The 18,486-nt window shown below is 42.0% G+C and overlaps 1 protein-coding gene across 1 annotated transcript in view; it reads left to right on the top strand.

The window, feature by feature from the left end:
- Window positions 1–18,486, top strand: part of DNAH14 (dynein axonemal heavy chain 14) — a 923,784-nt gene that overhangs the window by 13,833 nt on the left and 891,465 nt on the right. Inside the window, exon 3 of the mRNA XM_069236199.1 lies at window positions 7,945–8,063. Within this exon, the coding sequence (XP_069092300.1) occupies window positions 7,945–8,063 (119 nt within the window). The remainder of the gene's footprint in view (window positions 1–7,944; window positions 8,064–18,486) is intronic.

The following is an 18,486-nucleotide window of genomic DNA, read 5'->3' as shown; positions in this document are numbered from 1 at the left end:
ACTGGTCAAGTAATTTAACCAGTGACAGAGCTAGAGGTGGGACCAGTAGACCCGACCCACCGGGAATAGTCCAAGATTCCAGTTTTACACAAACCCCCAACAGGTCACACAAGATCCCCTATAATACCATCACTCTCTCTTGCCACAATATTGAGAGTACAGTTAATAAAGAACAGGACCTGCTTACAAGTCAGGGAACAAACAAAATCTATTTGACTAATGTTCCAAAACTATCGTCAGGGTTAGCTGAGAACCAAGCTTCCTTGATTAACAAAGTCATACACTGGATACGCTCCCGACTAAGTTGTCTTTCTGTTATTCGTTCTGACATAATATCGGCCAAGAGAAGCAGCATCACAGGGACCAATTTTGACACAATAACTATCTATTTTGAAGATAAGTATATGGTGACACAACTAATGGACTTTGATTCTCGTACCCACTTGGATAACGCAACAACCAGGGGGGGAATAAGATTCATGTTACACCCACATAATTCTGGACCAGCCATGGGACCGGCAGGATTCGATGGTTTAATTAATTCCCGTGGAGGTGCTGCACGGAAGGAAGCTAATCCCAGGCCGCTGCCTAATCCTGTATGACTGACTACTGAACTAGTAACTAATGTGATGACCCGCTCCAAGGCCTCACATTTGATGGGGGATGATAAAGCATCATCATTAAATATTTGCAGTAATGACTCGAGCGCGGTAGATGCTGGATGCACAATCGTGGCGATAAACCAAGATAAATGTACGTTAGAACTTATGTCATGGAACGTTGCCGGCCTGGCAAAGAAACTAGATGATGGTGAATGGGCCTCTTTTATTAAAAAAATAGACATATGTTTGTTTCAGGAAACTTGGGCGGAGGATGCTACTTATATAGATGGATTTCTCTCATTTAGTGCACCTGCTATACCTCCAGAGAAGGGGAGGGGCCGGGCAAAAGGTGGGCTCTTATTACTTGTTAACAAGAATCTGCAGTGTGACTATAAGCCTTTGGAAATTGATTCTGTAGATCTAAAAGCCATGTGTATTACGTTCAACAGAAGATTATCAATTGTTATTGTTAATGCTTATATACGATCGGTCCCATATGGCTCCGAGTCCCACACCCTGGCTATTCTGTCCGAATTTGTGGGAAGCCTCCACCCCTCAACTATTTTAATCATAGCTGGAGATTTTAACTGTACCTTCGAGCCTTCTATTCTCATAAGTGGTTTAACTGATGAAGAAGATGAGCAGTGGGGGATCCCACAATTATCTATTACCCGGCCTTGCAAAAAATCTCGGGTGGCCATGCAACTAGCCACATTATGTTTAAACCATGGCCTTAGGGCCTGTAATGGTAGAACTCCATCCGATATGAACAGTGCACCTACTTTTAAAAGGGGCATGTCTATAAGCACTATTGATTACTTCTTGGTCGATGTTAGGTTGTGGCCCCATTTGGTAGACATGAAAGTAGAAGTTAGATGTGATAGTGACCATTTCCCCTTGCTCCTTACCCTTTCTGGAGAAATGTTCAGGAGAACACTTAACAACTATGCTACAACAATTCCACCACCTTGCTGGAACAATAAATTCACCAAGATTACTTGGCCAAAAGTGATGTCCAACCCTCACCATATTAGAGCAATATATCAGATTTTCTTAAATAGTTTGGCTGAGTATGAAGATCAGGCAGTGGGGAATATTCCGATTCTCGAAATACACGACAGCATGACTACTCAGCTACGGGGGTTCTTTTATAAAACAAGGCGGTCAAAGCCACATGAAGGGAAAGGGGCACGCAAGGGATGGTTTGACGAGAGGTGCTCAAAGGCTAAGTCTGGGTTAAGAGTAGCAGTAATGTCTGGCTCCCAGGGGGAAATTAAACAAGCTAGGTCCCTTTACAAAGTAACTTTGTCTAACGCAAAAAAGCGGTGGGAGGATTCCCTGTGGCAGGAATTATTAGACGCTTCCAGAGAGAAGAATAACAAGCGTTTCTGGGAACTCCTGTCTAAAAGAGAAAATGGAGGTAGGAGTTGTCCCAGCAACCATATTCAACCAGAAAGCTGGGTAGAGCATTTTACTACTCTTTACACCCTACCAGAGAGCCCAATGGACACCAATGTGGTCCACTCTCCAACAAAATTGTTGGAATCAAATTCCAGCATGGCCCTCCAAGTGGAGGCCCAGTGTGTTCCTGAGGGTTGCCTCATCTTTAAAGTAGAAGAGACCCTTGAGGCTATAAATAGCCTAAAACCTGGTAAAGCACCTGGACCAGACAAGCTTCCTGGAGATCTTTATAGATCGGAACCATACATCTGGTCCTGGTATATTAATGCCATTTCAAATAGCATAGCTGCAGGGGGGCAAATTCCAGGTACATGGAAGGGGGCAGAGATCATACCCATTTATAAAAAAGGAAATGCTAATCTTCCAGCTAACTATAGGCCAATTAGCCTTATAGACAACCTACAAAAGATCTTTGCTAAACAAATTTTGCAGAGGCTAATCAATTGGGTTGAGGAGTATCAAATCCTTTCCCATTTACAGGCAGGGTTTCGTGCAAAAACTAGCACGATAGACCAGGTCTTCCGATTGGCCATATTGCATTGGAAATATGTTCTTGTGGCCAAGCAATGCCTGTATGTGGTATTTATAGACCTGCGATCGGCTTTCGATCTGGTCCCGAGAGCCAAACTGTGGGAAGTGCTGGGTAGATTGGGAGTCCCAGAGGATCTATTACTCCTGTTAAAACGACTACATGAGAACACTTATGCCCAAGTGAGGTGGGGTGAACAAGGCGAACTGACAGAGCGGATCCCAATCAGAAGGGGAGGCCCCCCTACTGTTTACCATATTTATCAACGAAGTAGTAAAGGCTGTGTCCATAGGCCAGAATGATGACCCTTCCCTGAATACACAAAAAATCCCCATCCTGCTCTTTGCTGATGATTCACTCCTCATTTCTAAGACACCAATGGGGTTGCAAACCCTTGTTGACCGGTTTAACCAATTTTGTAGCGATCATGGGTTGGAGGTTAATATTAACAAAACCAAACTGATGGTGTTATCCAAGGGACCTAGGAAAAAATGTTCCATTCATATTGAGGGAGTACCGTTGAAGGAAGTAAGCTCTATAGATTACCTGGGAGTTAGGCTAACCAGCAAACTATTATGGGAAGAGCAGATTTCAAAAAGTGCAGGGCTCCTACAACACAGAGCCTCATCTATATTGCGTTTCTATCAAAGCACCTCTACCAAAGTTGTTTCCCCAGCAATAAAAATGTATACAGCTCAGGCTCAAAGTGCAGCCCTGTACAGAGCGGAGATATGGTGTTGAGCTAACTGTAACAAGATCAGTTTGGGGGAAAACAACTTTGCAAGGGCCTTAACTGCATGTCCACGCACTACACCCTTGCTTCCATTATTTCTAGATCTGGGGTTAAGCCGAGTAGCAGATCTAGCTACTCTAAGACCCCTCCTTTATTGGATCAGGTTATGGATAACCCCCGAACTAGATATATATAAAACCGCATTACTCGATCTATTGAAATGCCAGAACGCTAATACTCTACCCTGGATTCGCCACGTGGCCCATTGGCTCCGGCTATTGGGTCTGGGTGATTATTGGGAAAATCCCCATAAATTAGAGAGACGGCATAAAAACGTTTTAAAGTTAACCTATTGGTCTTATGTTAAGGACAACTACATAACCCACAAATCCCACGGCCGCTTAACTAATTCCTTCATTGATATTAAATGGTCCCCAAAGTTTGAATCCTATTTGGATGTTATACCGGATTTGCAGGGCAAGAGCTTATATGCAAGGTTTCGTTTTGGCTCTCTGCCCCTGATGTCATTGATTCATAGGTGGGGGTCGATTAATCTTCCCGATATATGCCCTGCCTGTGGCAGTACTTTCGAAACCATCGAGCATTTCATGTTCTTTTGCCCAGCCTATGCGATTCCGCGACTAAAATGGATCCGCAATATTTGCAGGGACATGGGATTCAAGAACTGCTCTTTGGCCCTACGGGTTCTAAAAAGCCACAATTCAGCCGACGTAATTCTTTCAGTAAGCAAGTATTTAGCAACAGCTTGGCGCATACGATGCCATCTCCAAAAAGTAATTTAAGGTCTCATCTCTTCTATAGATAAGTTTTAGAGTCATATGTGCAATTTAAGTTATTGTTCTAATGTTTCTACACCAATTTATAGATGTGTATTTATTTATTTGCTTAAGAATTTTTTATTATCTTGTTATATGTGTTTTATGGTCATTGATCGAACAAAGTTGATGATGATGATGATAAATTATTGACCATGTGGTTTGGACAGGGCTTGGAATAGATTTTTCTCAGACAAATATGTGGGTAATCATCCTGTGTTTCTGCTATTTTTTTTTTCACTAGTGCTAGCCGCAAAGAGTTATTTTTATGCACCTGTCTGGTATTCGTGCCATCTTAACATGAATCCGATATCCATTTTAAGTTATTATATAAGCTTTTTATTTCACTGTGCTGGTGTCTCTAATGACTTGGCAGTGCCTAAATTTGCCTATATGATTATTGTGCCGGGAGCAGGCTCTTCATGTCAAAGTATGCTATCTAAATTATCAAGGAACTGTATCACTATGTAACATCAACCTAGCACTTTAAATTTTTAAATCTTGGGTCGGATTTTGAAGGTTTTAGAGAAGCTATTTTTATTCTAAAATTTATTTTAAGCCAGTGTGAAAGTATAATGGAACAAACGCACTCTTTTTGTACGATTTAATGTGTAACTTTTATGACCTATGGTCGAATAAAGTATATGATGAACGATATACAGGCTACACCCCAGCTCCCCTTGCCTCACTGTCTAGAGGGGTTTCACAAACAGCCCAACTGTCAAACTGACCCAGACAGGCAATCCAAAAACAGACAGAGTCACAAATTGGTTAAAGCAAGAAAAAATGCCTACTTTCTAAAAGTGTCATTTTCAAACTAACAATCTAAAAACCATCTTCACTAAGGGATGTTTTTTTAAATTGTGAGTTCAGAGACCCTAAACTCCTTATTTCTGTCTGCTCCCAAAGGGAATCTGAACTTTAATAATATTTAAAGGCAGCCCCCATGTTAACCTATGAGAGAGGCCTTGCAACAGTGAAGACTGAATTTAGCAGTATTTCACTGTTAGGACATGTAACACACATCAGTGCATGTCCCATCTTTAACATACACTGCATCCTGCCCATGGGGCTACCTAAGGCCTACCTTAGGGGTGCCTTACATGTAGAAAAAGGGAAAGGTTTAGACCTGGCAAGTGGGTACATTTGCCAGGTCGAATTGTCAGTTTAAAACTGCACACACAGACACTGAAGTGGCAGGTCTGAGCCATTTTTACAGGGCTACCAATGTGGGTGAAATAATCAGTGCTGCAGGCCCGCTAGTAGCATTTGATTTACAGGCCATGGGCACCTCCAGTGCACTTTACTAGAGTCTTACTAGTAAATCAAATATGCCAATCATGGATAAACCAATCAACAATACAATTTACACAGAGAGCATATGCACTTTAGCAATGGTTAGCAGTGGTAAAGTGCCCAGAGTCCTAAAGCCAACAAAAAAACAGGTCAGAAAAAATAGGAGGAAGGAGGCAAAAGGATTGGGGATGACCCTGCAAAAAAGGCCAAGGCCATCAACACTGTTTTTTGAAATCCCACTATTTTTCATACAACAGTTTTTGTTATTCCAGTTGTTCCTGATCCATACATGTGACTCTCTTTTCATTTTTTAAAATTATTTTACTTATTATATTTTTGTAGTTTTCCCTAAAGCATTTTGAAATTTTAAGCCATATATTTCTTCACTGTGGATTGGATTGCATTTGCACAAATGCTCAATGGGTGAGCAAAGTATTCCTCAGAAAAATAATTTACCTATAGGAACCAGATATTTCTGGCTTTGTGGGGACGCTTCCACAGCTCACAGGAAGACTGCATCCTGTGCCCACAACAGCTTAACAATCCATTCCCTGCACAAGCGCTATACAATTGCTTGTAAAATAAGTTTGTTGTCAATTATTAGAATCAAAATGTTTGTTACCCCCTCCTCTTTAATAGCTTTTGGTTGGGGCAAATGTAAATGGCTCCTTGCAAATAGGAGAATGCATGTGTCCTTGCTCCTGTACTGCATTACAGACTTGGTCATGCAGACACATATACCCTGGGGAGACACCCTAGTTTTACACCTTCTAGGAGATGGCACTGGGTGCATGTGCTCTCAGGAAGCCCTTTGAGAGGGCCACCCAGAGACTTCCTCCTCCGACCAGTTTGAGCAGTAAAGTACAGTTTGATTATAGGCATTTAACTTCTGAAGGGGGTTGGTAGGTGAGATTGGTAGCAGATATGGGGGGGCCAGTGCTTAATTTGAGCCATTGGTTTCAAGTAGAGCCCACCAGCACTCATTTTTGGGGACCGGCACTATTTTATTACCTTATTTGATCTTGACCCAGATCAAGAAGAAGATGAACACAAAAAGGGGAAACTAGGGAAAGAGAAAGACTAAAACATGACGAAGAGAGAAACCAGGGATGAAAAAGAACCAGAGTGAGATAAAACGGCAGGGAGTGTCTAGTGGAGTATTTAAAAAGTATGAGGTGGAATGAAGACTACTCTTATCTTTGAAGTCACCATCCCAACCTTCAATAGCACCGGTCATAAGCTTCTGTGCAAAACTTTGGGGCCCCCCAGTTATTATTTTATAAATTTAGCACTTAGGGGTGCTTCATATTTATATATATAAGCAATATATGTTTAAGCTTAGCAGTTTCTCTACAATGTTAGCATTGTTTGTATTTTGCTCGTAGGGGCCATTAGGGCATGGGGGTCAATCCAAAATAGTTATAAGAGTTTCTCCAAGTTTAAGAAAAGAATGTTTTGATATAAAAAGAATATCTCACTATAATAGCCTCTGTCTCGAGGCATGTTTAGTGTGAAAATGTTATGTACAGTCGAAGAATATTTTTGTTTTGCTATTGACCAGATGCTTTGCAGGGCAGTTCATTCGGATCAAATATTGTGCAACTGTTATATTGTAGCAATACATTGAGTGAATGAAGTCACTTTACAGCTCTGCCTGTCTGATACTGTCTACAGGGATGGTGCTTCCATAAGGTGACATTAAGCAGCAACCTTGGGTGCCACCTCTAGGTGGCACAATATAAGGAGTAAACACCTGAAAAATACCTCTTAAATTAGTGGATTTGCACTATTTTGTCTGCACATCTGAGATACCTGAAGATAGAATATGGAACTGCAGGGTCCCTTCACTGATCATGATTACGCATATTATTGCATTTTAGCATTATTTTAGCTTCTGCATTTTACTAGTGGGCTTCAAAGATATCTGAGGTCACAGTGATAAATGACAGCACTAACACAGGCTACTTCTCAGGAACCACTGTCTTCCCCGGACTCCAAGAACTGACCTCATAAGTGCTGCTTAGATCTGCCTTGATCCTCATGTGTGCTTTCATTATGATGTACAAGCCTTGGAGGCAGCTGGTCAACAGGGCCAGATTATCAAAGGATAATCTCCATTTTGTTTTTACAGAGAAACTGTTATGTCAAGTAGGCTTTCATCTAAGTTTGTTTCTTCCTGTCTGTCATGTCTCGAGCCTTCTTTCCTGGTCAGTCAGTCCTTGTGACTGGAACATTGATGATGGTTTAATCCGAGCTTAATGTTCCATGACTGTTGGGAACTCTCAAGGAAAGGGTTGGATCTCCTCATTGTGGGTCGCAATGAAGTCATTTTACTGCTCTGGTGGCCTAATAGAACCTGGCCACGAGTCTTTGGTCCACGGATGTGGATCTCAATGTCATAAAATATGGGCCTGCAACTGGAAAATAGCATCTTTAGTTTACTTTCATTAAAGAATATATTGCTCCTTCATATATTTATTTTCTCAGGTTTGTCTCCCCAAGCCCCCTGCGGGATGTTTCGCGGCTGCTGCTGTTCGTTCATCAATTTACAGGCGAGATCGGAAAAGGACACACAGCGCAAACGAAGGAGCTACTGGGACAAATAGGTTTGTACAAACAAAACATTTGGTGTTAAATATTTTTTTCATTTTTTTTCTTCTTCAAAAGCACTGATCTGCAAATGCCTAAGGGGTTTGATGGAATGACATGCTTTTTTGGGATGGAGGCTTTATGATCAATCACTTACTGCTGACTGCGCTTGCGATTACTGTAGTAGACAACAAAATCAGCCGACTGGACCACAGCCTTTCAATACTCAATTTATTTATTTAATTTGATGGCAGAGTGTATTTTATTCCTTAAAATACATGGTCACACAAGTATCCTTCCTCAAAAGGGTTAAATCCTTGATCTCTCAATATTTCATACGAACAAGCATAGTTGCAAGTAAGTAGAACAAATGTTGAATCTTAATTGTAAAATAAAATGCACCAATTTATACCTAGTAATTTGTTCTGTAAACAAAAGATATTATGTGCAGTTTAATTGAAGTCACTTTCTCAAACAGCAATTGTTCATATTGTGTGGTAACACGCAGAAATATCGTTGCTTTCAGGTAATGAATTGCAGTGGTACAACACTTGATAGCTTAAACTATAGTTACAATGACCTGCATTTCAAATTGCCTGCTGGCAACAAGCTCTGTTAAGTCACAATTTAGCCGTAATAAATTAGTACAATTGAGCTGTTTGTCATTTTCTTATTTCAAGAGACTAGTGATGTCACAATTAAAGTATAGTAAGAAACTTCGAGACCTGTTGTTATAAAGGAATTGCAGGCTCCCATGTATAGAAAAGGTTACTGGATGATTATTTAACAGTTAAGTTATATATAACATGAATTGGCAGTGATTGGTTCCATAGGCATGAGTTTACATTCAGTTTCTGTATGTGTTTTCACATTACAGTCACCAGAAGATCAGGGTGTATTGAGCTGAGTGAGGTGTAGGCACACCAGATCCTACTTATGTTGTATTAACTTTTAACACTTCTGGATGGTTACCAGGCGGACTCCTGCAAGGAGTATGGTGATCCTGTTGCCTCCAGAAATTGGCCCATAATTGATGCTTCTGAGGTTGAAGCTGTGCATCCTAACTCTGTGTCTACTTAGGTAGCTGCACTGACCAGGCTAGTGGTGTCCTGCACTATACATATAAGCTTGGTTTATTACAAGCATTGTAGTGAAGTGTTTGTGTGGAGTATTTGGGAATACCTTTGGTTGTGCGGCAACAAGTACTGCATTTTTATCTTTGGTTAACAGCTCCTCCCAAAATACTTTCTAGTTGGGTATAAGGCACTCAGTAGACTGACATCCTGGAGACAAAGTGCTGGTACTTTAGTACAAGGGAGTTTGTGATACTTGTCCTGTTATTTAACTCTTAGTCTTATGCTATGTGGAAGTGCATTGTCTGTTTCTGAGGGTAATGCCCATCACAAGAGCTAACACTGCATCTCCCTGGGTACTGAGGGCTGGCATGGACCTTTCCAGGTTACATCAACGTAGAGCAAAGGATGGGCAATGACTTGGGGAGAACATGCAGAACAGCTGGAAAGGATAGAGCTGTAGGGCTTGCTGTCTCACTGTCCACCCTTTAATAGAAGCATCTACACTTTAGATACAGTTGGGGCAGCGGAGGGGCAATACATTCACTGCGCAGGCTTGCAGTTTTGTTGGTGCATACATTTTTTATCTTATACTGTTATTTGACATTATTGCTTTGAAGTGCCCCCCTGGCAGTCCTGTGAATGATTGTTAGAACTGAAGCAAATAAACATTAACTCTGACAGCATCTCTGATCCACGCTATCTTTGCATAGGGGTTGATGAGGGACATTATTAATTACAGAGAGGAATTTACAAGTAAATACATAAAAAGAAACCTATAAATGGACCAAGAGTGCCTTGTGAGAGGAGATGCCTCTAAGGGTTCCTCGTTCACACGTGGTCCTAATAAACTGGGGTCCATCACCCATCACCCCACTTCTTTTACATGTATTGTCAGAGTCACTAGGCCATCTCTTCCCAATAATAATGTGAACCAACTCAGGTATATAGCCTGATACTAATAATACACTCTTCGGGACCACACAACGCACGTTCAGCACATTCAACCGTGTCCTGGGTAAAATGTAATCTGCCTCAATCAGAAAATTGAAGGGATTGGAAAGATACAGAGACATGATGAAGCTCTACAATTCACATAGGTGTACACCTTATTATGGTCCTTAGTCCCTACAGCCTACCTGAAGTGGAAAACCAAATGCATGGGCAAGTGCCTATTAATGATTACAAGAAATGTGATGACAAATGTAACACCTTTAGACTGCCACTTAAATGTTTAATCTCCAGTTATATGTAGGACCCCCATGGTTTGCATGTGTTTTTAATCAATGGACAATGGTATTTATATGGAATTTATGTAGTGGGAACTTAGTTGAAATGCTGCAGAGTGCTCCACTGCTTCAAGGGCAAAGACACAATCCACAGGTGATGGGACTTGTGGTTTGGGGACTGTTAATGTATCATCATATAGTGTTTCCTGAAGAGGGGAGTCTTAATCTTTCCCCTAAATTGGGGCAGAGGTGGGGTGGCCGTGATGGAGACATGTATAGCATTTCAAGTAGTAGATGGGCAGATAGAAGAGGCCTGTTTTCTTGTAGTGTTTTAGGTCTTGCCTACTACACAACATATGCACTGTTTGTGGTGAGCCGTATTGTTAGCTTACAGTGGCCATAGAGTCCACCCATAGCTTACCATTGGTTGGCTTCATTGTCACTCATTTGCTCTGTTACTCGTGAGCTTTCTTTCCCTTTCTTTTGTTTTTCCCTCCTTTGGAGCATGGATGAATCACTTGGGTCCTTCCACTGCTCATTTTTCAGACACTACTTTTTTCTTTTTATAAAAGCACTCAATTAGAGTGCATGTGTGTTCCAGCTGTTAGTTTGCTTCTCTTTCCCCTCTGCAATTCATGTTGCACCCTTTCTCATGCGCTTCTCTCCTGCCCTCTCCTGCTGCTTTCTTCCCTGTTTACTTTTCATTCCTCCAGCACTCCACGTTTCCTTCCCTCCCTGCATCCTCCACACGCTTCCCCACCACCTATGCCTATGTGATTTTTCCACCACACCCACTGTGTTGCTTCCTCTGCTCTCCTGTTGCTTCCCCCACCCAACCCTCCATGCTTCTGCCCTCTAACTGCCATGCACTCCACATTGTTATCTCTTGCTGTGTTTCTTCCTTCCCACTTTACTCCCAAAAGAGCTAATGATCTGCATAACGTTTGGATCAACTTTGCTGAGGAACAAATGCTGCAGCTCACACTTCTAAAGGGATGCAGTCACCCTAAGAGACACAGGATCTACAATCTCAGCCTGGTGTGTCACAGTGAAGGAGGCCAGGCCCTGGGTTTTCTTTCACTGAACCAAACAACTCACCCCTCTGATGCTTAACAGCAGCTACGCTCTGCTCCCCCCTTCCCAGAGACGCTGCAAAGTGAGTGTCACAGAGGAGCAGAGCGGTTGCTCCTCATTCCTGCTACTTCTGCTGTTTTAGATTTGACTCTTAAGGACATCACTATTTTACAACATTAAGTGAGATGAAAAGGGTGGAATAGGTCTCTAAAATGGGCATGGCCAAATGTGAAGTCTTTACTTATGTAAAATATGCAATGTGTATAGTAACTCAATGCTAAAACAATTGGCAAGGCCATTAGGTCCTGAAGGCTGCACACCTTCTCCAGGGTGAAGGTGTTCTGGCATTTCTGAAAGTGATGGAATATGGTGAGCTTGTCATCCAGCTAGCCACGGTTGCGGTTTGCGTGGACTTTATGGATGAAGCATCTAATTTTGCGGATGGAATAGTCCGACAAAGTGAGCCAGTGAGGTTGCATTATATTTTTTCAGGCCCTTAAGGAGAGATGTGATGGATTCCCTTTCAATGACAGTTTGGAGTCTGGGAGGCCATGGACCAAGGAACTGACACACCGAGATATAGAACTTTGAGGCTTGAATAGCAGTTTTGCTGTTATGTTTTTTGAGGAATGCTTTCACTTTCTTAATCAGAGAGAGCGGGTACCAGGTCATCCTTGTTTTGTTCCAAATGCATTCATTGAGGGTAAGATCAGAGGCCAGTGTGAATGAGAGGGATTTGATTCGGGGTCTTTTTCGTCCTCATCAGTGCAGCTTTGAAGATAGCAAGGCTTGTTCTGAAAAGGACACTGGTCCCACCAGTCCATGCTCTTTGTTAGCTCCTGCATAGAGCCACATGTACTGTCCTGTATTATTGCATCTTCTGTCGATAGAATCCCAAGAATACCTCAACTTCAGTACATGAAGAAAGAGGTGGGTGGCTCTGTACTTCTTTCTTGTACAGAGTGACTGATGAACGAGACTTTGATACTGTGGGAGGTGTGAGTAGAGAGAGGTGACCAGCTACCAAAGGACTGAACTAGGAGTCCTTCCTTTGAGGCTCTCACACCAATACCAACAATTTTAATTAATGCTCAATAAACACAGGCCAGAGCCACATGGACCAAACCTGCCTTTGTTACAGTTGTGGTTGACCCTCCCAAATTGTGGCAACTTTTGCCTGTTGGATCGGATAAATTAGGGGCAACATTGTAATAGGGCCCAGGGTCTTACAATAAATTTAAATGGTACTTCAGTTATTCCTATTCAATAAAACAACTGATGTATTTAAACTGGTAGTTTTCAACCTGTGGTCCTGGGACCCTTGGGGGTCCACCAATCCTGCTCAGGGGATTTGCTTAGAAAATTAAGTAGTAATAGCAGATTATTAAAGTGTATATAATTAAAGAAGAAAATTGAAAAAATGTTAAACATTCTGTAAATGTGCAGGAATTTGAAATTGGAGGCTAGAAAGTAAGTTGGTGTCCTCAGATTGATTTTGGGAGCAGTGCAAGAGCATCAAACAGGACATAGTGTGGACGATGAGTGGCCTCAGTTGAATTTAGACAAGCTCCAACCTTCCCATTAAAATGACAAATTAGGATTTCTTAACAAGTTTATGAATTAAAAAAAAGTATTTCATCATTTGTGTATTTGTTGAATGAATGTTTGTTTTATTTATTTTTTTGTGGACTGTTTTGCGTTTGAAGTCATTGAAACAGTTTAGGCCGGGTTCCCCGGCTTCCATTAATGACTCAGTTAGGGTCCCTGGATTTCAATAATGATTCAGTGGTGGTCCCCATTTCCCAGTAATAATTAAATGGGTGTCTGTGTGTCTGTGTGTACATATATAACATACTCTACCAAGTGTAGCGAAGAGTAAGTACCCAGGGAACTGCTGATAGTTATTTTATTGCAATGACGCAATCAACAACTTTTAGCTAACAACTTTGGTCTTTAGGAGGATTGTGCGTAACTATAAGGCCTTTTTTTGAAAATGATGCATAATTATATGGAACGCAAAAGGAGCACTTGGCTCTGTATTTTACTGCGACATGCATCCTCCCATCCATTTTGGGCTAAAAAGGCACAAAAATCTTCCGCAGCAAACATCAGCCACTCATATTGTGGTTGTTTACAATGGTCTTTTACGCTACACCCAACTCACCCTCCACCCAAGTGGGAGCCAAGCCCCCTTTATTTAATTTTTTTGGTGCAACGCATATCCGCTGCCTTGATTCTCCATGGGCATCGCTCTGGGTGTCACGTTGGACCACGGATCCACTGAACCCCAAAAAACCGTTTTATTTAAATTTGACCCTCCCCTCTCCGCCAACAATGCCCTATGGGGTCAGGAAATTCCTGCCCCCTTATGTTTTAGTTTACCCGAGTTCTAAGATAGTAGCTGCAACTTTTTCCTGGAACCACATCACTACATATACATACATTTCCAGGTACTTTTATTTTACCTTTGGCCATGCACGCTCATATAATGCAGGGCACTGTACGGTCCCCCCCCCCCCCCACCTCAGCTGTCCATTTTCCTGTCATCCCCGTGCCGACCGTTTACCCACCACCATCCTCTGATGCGCGTTTCACCCCTACACCCTGCATCTGTTCACCTCCACCCCATGTTTGTTTTGTTCTACCACCCCCATCCGTTTGCCCTGCTGTCCGTTTTCTGCCCACCACCCTCACTCTGTTGCTTAACTCCCCTCCCAGTGTTGATTTTATACATATTTTGCAGCAGCATGTCAATGTAGACAGTGGGACTAGGGGTAATGGGGTCTGCCAGAGCGCAGCCAGCCCCCGCGGTCCACCGTGGGCGGAGGTTGGGTGCCCACGGTTGGTTGGACCATCAGCCTACGCACAGTTAAAGGTGCGGGCGCAAATTACAGGTAGCTTAGGGCACGAGATATAGTTACTAGAGATAACTCTAACTGATGAATTTCAGTCTTATGAGGCCATGAGGCCCCGACTCAGAGGAAGGGATGGGACAGGGAAGCAAATTAGAGGAACTTCATGATGCCACAAATTGTCAATATAATATATATTTATTATATACATGTATATTTATGAGGTACCAATGGTCTTTCACACGTTACAATAAACACTGCTACAGTGACATTGGCCCTATCTTCCTCAATCAACCTCTCTCCCAATATAGTCTCTACAATTATCCCCTACATACCGGTGCGCCAGTATGTGCTGGTGAACCCTGAAATGTGCCACCCATAAGCCAGTTTGCACATTCTTTCTTGCAGTGCTACTTGTTGAAAGAATACCATCATTCCCCACCCAACTCCACACCCCAAAAAACATGGACCTGGCTGAATCTTGCAAAGCACCTTGCCTACGGAGGCTGAATTCACAAGGTCAGGTTATACCTTTTTATTTTCATTCATCTCATGCTGTATCTGAGGTTCAGGGCCTGTCTAGAGTGTGGCCCATGTCCTAGCCTCTCCTACATCCCTCTTGTGATGTCATTTGCAGACCAAAGTACCACCAACTCAATGGAAATATGAATAACAGATTTTAAAAAGCTGATTCTGGGTTTGTGTCAGATATTCAAGATAACAAGAATCTATGGCTCTTTGAAAAACAGATGAAGGGTACATAATCAATGACATTTGATGTACGTATTGCTTCATAGCCTGCTACAGCTTTGTAAGGTCCAACAGTGTACTCAAATACCTGTTTCATCCCTTTTGTAACCTACATTCAAAATGTGTTATTCTTTATTAGATGTTTATGTGAATGGCGCGTATGACCCACAGGCCCTAGTGCTTTATTAGTAAGTTGCTGATGTTCTGACCAGCGTCGATCCTCCTTGAATTGTATTCCAGATCTTTCACGCTCACTCTGCTCTTCTTTACTTGCCTGCTTTTAGTTAAACTCTTTTCTCTGGTCCCTTTGTTTCTTTAACGAAATGTCATAGACACAGTGCTCCTGAAACAGAAATCTGTTATGGATGGGCCTGGATCAAGGACCACTGAAGTCCATGATAAGAATTATGATGTACGTGCTGCTTAGGGGAACCTCACCGTGTAGTGGGAGCCAAGTGATTTTTTGGAAAATCAGCTCTACATTCAAAAATATGTGGAGAGTTTAAAAAAGAAAACTCAAAGATATCCATTTCTATGGCCAGCAACCTCTTGATTACAAATAACATTTTGACCAATTCTTTGACCAGGAACCCCTGGACTATTTTGCTTCCATTCCTCCAATCTGTAAGACTCAATGAAATATTAACTCTGGGAACAAGATCCAGGTCTTCTACTTGCTAGACCATTACCCACCAAGCTGACTTTAGGATTCTTCTAGATGCTGGTGCCAGCCTCAGGTATCACTGAGACTGGCACCACCCTGCTCCTTCCTTACTGTTAAATAACAAAAGGAGGCATGTCATTCTCTGCAACTTCACGTGGCGCACTCAGAACCAAGTCTACCATATGCCAGCACAGTCAGGGAAAATAGGCAACCCAACAAGTGAGCCAGTACCAACAGCTACACACACAACAGTTCACCACCCTGTTTTATAAAGAGAAATGCAATGTTTGTTGAAGTTTTCAAGTGGTCAAACTTGAAAACTGTCAATTTTATAATCATTTAGGAAAGGGTGGCCAATCAATCTTTCAGTTCCCCTTTCCAACTGTAAAAGTGGCATCCTAGAATATCTCTAACTGGTCCCTTGCTTTACCTACTATGTAGGTGTCTTATTGACACCCAGAGCACAATGCAGTAGTGAGAAGCATGCTGCAGCTTAATCAGTTTTCGGACTGCTCTGTGGACGTCTATTGACTGAAGTGATGCAGGCAAGGTTTTCAGACAATACTCTCCTCTCAGTCTTCCCTTTGAGGACACAGGGAGCAACCACTCATTTGATGCTCAATCCACACAATAGTTTCTTTCCCCCGGCTCTCCTTCTTTCTAATTTAGTTGTGTTCGAACATTTCTATACTTTGATTGATGCACTAGAACTTGCAGCTGCCGTGAAAACTTTAAGACTCATGTCTCAGCATTGCTTCACTTGAACAGCTGCTTGTGCCTCTCACTGAGCAGTTCATATGTTAAATCTAATTTTCATTTACTCAAATTGTATTTCTTATCTAATCAATCTGCTTCTGATATAGACAGACGGTAATTCGGTCTATTTGCAACGGTACCATATCTGATCATAAGAACCTGTCCACATCTAAGTGCTACTTTTCTAAGACACTTCCCACCATTTCTTACCAGCTCTTTCTTTCACTGCCTTATTGCTCGGTGTAGACCCTACTTGTGCTTACAGCTATGCCACATCAGTTTCTAGCCATCTGGGTGCTGTTGCTAGAGTCAAGATGTCCTCTTCATCCCTTCTTTGCGCAATGCTCCATGGTAAAATAAGGCACGTGCTTCAGTCAAACTTCATTTTAAACATCTTGAGAGCATCCATCCCTTTGGCTTTACCAGTAGCTCAAAACACGGTATAATACAATTATTAAGTTTCTCTTGCAGCTTGTTGGTTGGACTACCTCCATCCCTACATTGGAGTTACTTTATGAATCCTTGCAGATGTTTTCATTGACAAAATCAATAATATTTTGAGTGCTTTTACTTCTAATGCTAGTTCCTGCTGACTTTACTCTCAATACAAATTCTAACTCCGATCTGCTTGTAGAGTTTCCCTCACCCTTTTCTGATTGTCCTAGAGCCACATTTTTATTTAAATATTCTCTGGACTCCCTTTGAAACTTTGTAGGGCATGCATCTTGCTATTGATTCCACCTCTCCCACTTTGCAGGATCTTTACAATCTTTCTTTTTTCCTTGCTTTTGCCCCTGCAGCTTGGAAAAGAGCCACAGTGGTCTCTTTTCTAACAAAACTGTCTACGGCTCGTACCATCCTCAGCACTATAGGTCCATGTCTTTGTTACCTTTCATAGCACTAGTGAACGAAAAGGTAGTAAATCAGCAGCTCGCCCCTTCATCAATTCCAGTAATAGCCTCAAACCTTCCCAGCGTGGTTTTTGGCACTTTAGTGGCATGGAGGTTGCCCTGTTTTCTGTGACTGATCAAATCAGAACCATTGTGGATCAAGCTGCCGCTGACCTATTCCTTTCAGACTTCTCTGTACCTTTTGATGCCTTGTATTATGCAACGCCAATATCTAGTATTGCAAAAGGTCAGTAATCGGTATGAGGCCCTGGGCTGGATATCTTCATACTTATCCAGTCATGCTCAAGCTAGAAATCAGTGAGAACCTTTTCTATCTTTTCTTGTTTCCATTGGCTGCACTGATTAACACTTCCAGCTTTCTTTTCATTGCATGCATGGCATTGTATCCTGAAGGCTTCTCATGGCCCAAACCAACTTTTGCAACTGTATGAGAGCTTGTCAATGGATATTTAAAACTTTATTAAAACTGAACTCTGATAACCTATATGTGAAGGTTCATCCTCACTTACTTTTATAACATTCTCTTGTTATTTTAAAAAGCAAGGAAAAGCCAGCAACCTCTCACAAACCAAGAGCATGTCACCCAAATGCAGAGCTTACATTATCCCCCGGTGTCGTAGAAATGTTCCCAAAGCTGAAAGTTAGATTAACACAATAACCTCAAGGATAAGTGCCACTGAAGGGTGAAGGGAGGAGGACATATAGAACACTTAGATTTGGACACTAGTTAAACTTCTCTTGTCCCTTCAGAAAATAAAAGGTGAAATCGTTGAACAGCCCACATACCAGGCTACAGAACGACTTCCCCAAATCAGGCATAAAAAGAGAGAATTAAAATCAGCATGGTGTTCCAGTTCACCAAATTAGAACAGATGTTGAAAGTGTTCACCAAGCTTTCTCTGCATAAACCTTAGGTAGCTCTTGGCTCCTTCTACTTGGGAGAAAAGTGGCATTTTACCTCACCAGAACCACCCTGAACGTAACTGAGAACAGCAGACTTGCCTGGGCCACCAAGTCAGAAAACAGTTTTCTCAGAGTGTACGTCTTTCATCGCTTCTCGCCCATGGCCTGAGCATCATTCTGAAACCCCAAGATTCTCTGACTTTGAAAGGTGAGAGCCTTCATGTTTGT

Source organism: Pleurodeles waltl, chromosome 5 (genome assembly GCF_031143425.1).
Source record: "Pleurodeles waltl isolate 20211129_DDA chromosome 5, aPleWal1.hap1.20221129, whole genome shotgun sequence".
NCBI classification, from domain to species: Eukaryota; Metazoa; Chordata; class Amphibia; order Caudata; family Salamandridae; genus Pleurodeles; species Pleurodeles waltl.
The sequence above is the reverse complement of the archived record's forward strand: the minus strand, read 5'-3'. Positions and strand labels throughout refer to the sequence as shown.